The following is a 5,785-nucleotide window of genomic DNA, read 5'->3' as shown; positions in this document are numbered from 1 at the left end:
ATTATCCACAATACGAGGTAGGTAATTTGATTAAAGCTCACCCATTTAAGTTTATAAGTTTCTCAGAGTAGTATATTAAGGCAGATCACTGTAAACACTATTTTTCTTAAAATAAAACCGTACCTTAAGTAGCGGGCTTTTCGCTGCGTTGTTGCCGATTCACGCGATTTGAGCACACATCGCACGTTGTATCACGAGTCGGACTCTGACCGTGCTTGTGAAATACCAATTGAAAGACGTGATTTACCTTAAAATAGCTATTTCAATAAATCTGCCATATTTTAGCAGCTCCATCGAAAAAGCTGCTTCATGGAAAACTCAGTTGCAGTGCTGAGCCTGACTCCGTGCCTTAGTGTACAAAAACAAAGTTGCAGCACGAATAGCGCTGCTGCGAGTCGCACCAGTGTTGCACGTATTAAAGTCTTTAATAATACAATTACCGGTGCGTACAAGTACATGTCTTTTGCCATCAACGGCGGACCACCGCCGTCAACGTCACGAAGCCTTCCCAATGACCGCCTGGTTCAACTCCTCACTGTCTACGCAGGGTAGTACGCTCGTCACGACGGAACACAAATGGGGATACGGTCCTTACAAGAACATGTTCACGAAGATTTTGAAAACATGAAGTAAGAAAAGACCAAGCGCAGCGTGCACCGTCACAGTGTCACTGTGTCTTAATACAAAACGCAGTGAAGCTGTAGCAGACGCGAGCGGTGTACGTGTAGACGAAAACCTACAGCACTCTTATGCATCACTCCCGTATGTTGTGTAGAGACCCCGATATGGCTGGTTGTTGGATGGAGACCACAGCTTCATGTCGTCCCTTCAACGGATCGATGCCAACGTGTCCCCAATCTGTCATGCGCTCGTGGCGCAAGCCTCGTGCTGCGAAATATCCACAGTCTCGCCAGTGCCGATTTGACAGAGATCTGTTTACGTCGAGTTGGTGAACAATGGCATCATCAGACCAATCTATGAGCAAGTACGCCAACGGTAGTGACCGTAGAGTTCCGAATCACAACCCATTCGACCGTCCCCGAGCGATGGATCGTCGTGTAGCTTACGTCGGCGAAGGTCTCATTGACCCGAACGGACTTGACAGTCTGGACAACCTCGGAGATATCGACATCGACCACAAGTCTCCTCAACGTCGTCGCGAGGTGCTGGATGACTTGGCAATCGATGTTGGAGAAAAGTACCTTGACGACATTTATAAGGAAGATACAGACGGTGCGGACGAGAACAAAGCGGCAGAACAGGTTCGACATCACTTGGCCGCGTCTTCGATCAATGGCCACGAGGTAGGACACAAAGAACGAGTCCGGACAGAGAAGGAGTTAGCGTGGCTGAAGGTGAGACAGCTCCTGATCGAAGAAGAAGAGAAGGCCTCGACACACGAGCGTCGACACGCGAAGAGCATTAGTCGATCCGCGGAACGCTCTGCAGTTCGTAGCGACGCAAGTGACGGTAAGAGCTGCAATACCGTTAGGCTTTTGGATTCCATGGCGGCGTACACGCCCCAGCCACCCCAACTCCTCTCGCTCAACAGCAACAGGTCACGCCGTGAAGTGGAAGTCCAGCCACCGCAGACATTTGCGAGTAAACTCGCCCAATTTCTAGGCGCAGGATCCGTCTCAGACAGCGAGAGTACCAGCTCGAAATCGTCGCGTTCTTTGCCCGGATACAGCGGCAACTCGCCTACCCGATGGCAGCTCTTGGCGACGCTAGAACAGGTGACCAAAACCTGTCAAAGAATGGAGCTGTCTGAGGCAACGATGGCTCGAGTGTCAGAGCATTTAAACTCGATCGATCAGGTCGTGCGGGAGGATTTGAGTACCAACCAGAGCAGGAGTCGTCGACTCTCTAGCACACAGGCATCCAACGGCTCGACCGATTCACTCGACACGTATTCCGTGGTAGATATACCGCCCTCGTACCCTCAAACTGACGTGGCGCCAACCGTTCGCGAGTCTTTCAAAGCCTTCGCTTCCGGTCAAGACCTGCGCGACACGTTGGCCGCTTTCAACAATTTGCTGGCCGATTGTTGTCTCGACGGCGTGAAGTTGCAGGAGCCGTGGCACGTGTACTACCACATCCGAGACGCCGTTTACAGCAAGCTCAGTTTCCGCCACAAACAGCTCTTCAAGCTCCTGGACGTGCGATTCAGTCTGGACGTATTCAAACGACGTCCTTGCGCTAACAAACGCGTATGTATCGTCGGTGCCGGCCCCGTGGGGCTGCGCGCCGCAATTGAGCTGGCACTACTCGGTGGTAAAGTGACAGTCCTCGAGAAACGGACCAAGTTCAGTCGAGAAAATATGCTCCACCTGTGGCCGTGGGTCGTCCAAGATCTGGCGTCTCTAGGAGCGAAAGTTCTGTTCAAGAACTTCTGCAAATCCCGGACGTATTTCCACGTGAGCACACGACAGCTGCAGGTGGTTCTACTCAAGGTGGCTCTATTAGTGGGCGTCAAAGTCTACTCTGCTACAGGCTTCAAGTCGATAGTTTCGCCAGAGGAGAACGGTGGCAACCCGTTCTACAGTATCAAGACAGAGCCTCAGATCCCAGTCGCAGAGTACACGGCGGTGCTCGGTGCGACCGGGACGAACGACCTGGTCGCGGAGTCTGCAGGTATCACCCGCTTCGTATTCTCTCGGAACGAATCTCTGGGTATCGTGTGCTACTTCCTGAACCTGGAGACAACAGACGAACTGAAGACGAAGGAGTTTTCGTGGACCACTCGACTCAAACATCACATGTTAGACAAGATGCGCGACGTCGGCATTGATCTCGAGAACGTCGTGTACTTTCGAGGAGATATGCACTATCTGGTCATGACGCCAAAGCGTCAGAACCTGCTGACCCATGATGTGGTGAAGCAAAACTATGCAGACGCGAAAGATCTGGTGCGGAAGGAGAACGTCAATCATGATGCGCTCAATGTGTTTGTCAAGAATATCGTCAGGTTTGCGGGTATCACTCGAAAGACGGACTTCACGAGGGTGAATCTCATCGACTTTAGCCAGCTGACACGAGCTGATAAGGCTGCAAATATCTTGGTATCGCAAGGTAAAAAGCTCTACGTTGGGCTCGTCGGTGACTCGCTGTTGGAGCCTGTGTGGCACGAGGGTGTTGGTACTTGCCGAGGGTTCCTGAGTGCGTTGGATGGCGCCTGGTTAATTGCTCGTATCGGAAGAAAGACAGACGAACAGCTACTCGCAGAACGACATTTTGCTTACCAGGTTATGCAGCGTCTCTCCGGCCACCACCGTGATGAGATGCAGAAGAATGTGAGGAAGTACACAGTGAATCCGAAGACGCGTTATACATGTAAAGTCGACTTCCGTGGCTGAGCAATACGTGTCAGCCAAATGAGTCGGTCACGTAGTGACAAGGTGTGGGAAGTAAGTTCAGACTTCATGATCGGTAAAAAGAGCACATTTTTAATATTTTAAGTACTATAATACGTAAGTATTAAATAATACTAAATGTGCCTGTAAAACTTCGACTACAACTGTACTTTTGCTGACATCAAATCATACTGAATGCTACTGTGAGAGATTATATAACCCTCGGATCCCAACAAGTTGCACTAGCTCAGTCTCCTTCCCTTTCGGCCACTCAAAAGGGTCTAGAAGTCCCTCTCCAGTTGTTGTGAATTCGAACGCGCTCAGCTTGTCTTGCTCGACCACAAAGAATATCTCCAATTTCTTCACCTCAAAACTTTCCGGCGATTCAGACAGCATCTTCAGCCATTGGTAAAAGAAATCGATGCGAAAAGAATGCTTGTGGGCACTCGTCACTTGGACCAAACGCACGTGCTGAGTACGTTTACACACCATGATAGCATCATATCCACCTTGGTTCCATTTTTCGGGCTTAATCCATACGGGGCGTGCACAAGAAAGCTCGGGTATTCCATCCGAAACCACAATAGCTGATTGACCCCACAAGTCAAGCTTATTTCCTGCTGAATCGACAAGTTCGAGACCGCCCTGTCGAAGACTTGAGAAGAACGCCATCTCCAGCATCCATCCATTCAGTGCTGGGTTTGAATGGTCTCGATGTGTAGACATGAACTTTTTGATAGCCTCCGGACCGCATACTATACCAACTGTAGTAGCAGCATACCGACTGATCAACGGCGACACAGTACCTTCCCAATTCGGTCGCTTAAACATCGCGAAAAGCCGGTTGATGCAAAGCTGTGAGCGGTGCCCTTCTGAAGAGAGAGTGGCAGCACTTGAGGTGGATTCCACGGCTCGGCAAAGTCTGGTCTTGACGTCGGTGGTCGTATCGTCAAACATGTAGCGACATGATCCACCAGCATAGTGATACTTCAGCTCTACCATTTCCGCAGGAGACCTTGGTCCATATACGCCGCCTGAAGCATCCAACATACTCGCCACGCACATCAAAAAATCTCGTTCCTTAACCGCATCAAGGTACTCAGCCAATGTCCACGACCAGACATCAAATTCCATTGCACGCATCCGAATATCCGTTCCCTCTTGAACTTTGCCACGAGAGGCTACCGAGCATACAAATGCCAGCCGTCGTTTGACAAGATCTCTCGTCAACCATCGGTGACACTTGACTGTTAGCTCCCTGAAGAAGTCTGCAGCTGTCCAGCCATCAACAAGCCGTAGATGCTTCTTAGTGTCATCGACCAGCAAAACTTCGTCTACGTTTGCAATATCAATGGCTCGAGTCTTTCTTTCTTCGCCAGCAAGACGCACGCAGTTCAGATCCATGTCCTTAGCCACATGAATCCAAGTAACTATCCATTCACTTCTGTCCACAGTCGACGCGAATGCCATTGCAGTAGTTGACTTTCCCGTTCCAGGAGGACCAAGGATCCAGCCCAAATGACCTTCGCTCGATACCTGATCGCGTAACAACTCGAATTGGCGGTGGAATGTGGGCCTGCAGTAGAGCATCATGCGAGAGGGTAGGAGTCCGGACTCATCCACATCTTCTTTCTCCAGCACAAAGTACTGTGAGTTCGGGTCGTAAGCGTGTGATCCCCACCGAGTCGACCGCCACTCCAGACGCTGCTTCTTGTTGGCTGCTTCCGGAAGTTTCACCAGAACGTGGATTTCACCGTCTTCACCGGCGTCTTCGTTAGGGAAACCAAACGCCGTATTGCGGACACGATAGCAAGAATCCATCTTGTTCTCCTTCTTCTTCATAATATTAATGATTCCAGTGGGGATCTCACCAGTCTCCAACATCGTCACGTCAGGATCGTCCGTCGTGAGCCAGTTGCCACCCTTCTTCGCGACGTATAGCAGTAGTTGGTCCGCAGGAAGTTTGTACATCTTCGCCTCCTTGATCATCGTCTTCAAGATTCCGACCTTCTTGCGCTCATCAATTTCCACCACGAAGAGTCTCCCGTCTCCGACCACCACGCATCCCAACGATTTCATTGCCTTTGCTGGAATGATTTATATTCAGAGTTCTATTTATTTCAAAAATATCCAATTTAGCTCTAGCTATCAGAATATTTTATGGTTCTACTGGGATAGCCTGAACAGCCCAAGCCGGATTAATGTGAAGCCGGTTACTGTCAATATTGCTTAGAACTGTCAATCCTGTGAATTCTTAGAGCTGTCAATCCCATGCATTGAGGGAAGCATGGATGTCTGCCGAAGGATTGATGGCGAAAACGGTCGTCATTTTCGAGCAAGCCCCATGCGACAAAGCGTATGGAGCGGGGACGAGCGTGGCTGGATCACGAAGACCATGGAGACTGCGCGACTGATCAACGGTCTGTTGGTGC

At 50.2% G+C, this 5,785-nt stretch overlaps 2 protein-coding genes across 2 annotated transcripts; one reads left to right on the top strand and one right to left on the bottom strand.

Annotated features, from left to right (window-relative positions):
• Positions 1 to 2,321: 2,321 nt before the first annotated feature.
• Positions 2,322 to 3,356, top strand: PITG_15512 (uncharacterized protein; the record flags this gene model as incomplete). The annotated part of the gene is made up of 2 exons (XM_002898404.1): positions 2,322 to 2,873; positions 2,922 to 3,356. 2 exons carry the CDS (start codon positions 2,322 to 2,324, stop codon positions 3,354 to 3,356), a joined length of 987 nt encoding a protein of 328 aa, XP_002898450.1.
• A 195-nt stretch (positions 3,357 to 3,551) lies between these two features.
• PITG_15511 (crinkler (CRN) family protein, putative) lies at positions 3,552 to 5,432 on the bottom strand (the record flags this gene model as incomplete). Its single annotated transcript, XM_002898403.1, has 1 exon — positions 3,552 to 5,432. One exon carries the CDS (start codon positions 5,430 to 5,432, stop codon positions 3,552 to 3,554), a length of 1,881 nt encoding a protein of 626 aa, XP_002898449.1.
• Between the last annotated feature and the right edge of the window lie 353 nt (positions 5,433 to 5,785).

Source organism: Phytophthora infestans, genomic scaffold (genome assembly GCF_000142945.1).
Source record: "Phytophthora infestans T30-4 supercont1.37 genomic scaffold, whole genome shotgun sequence".
NCBI classification, from domain to species: Eukaryota; Oomycota; class Peronosporomycetes; order Peronosporales; family Peronosporaceae; genus Phytophthora; species Phytophthora infestans.
This window is presented reverse-complemented; position numbering and strand designations above follow the sequence as displayed.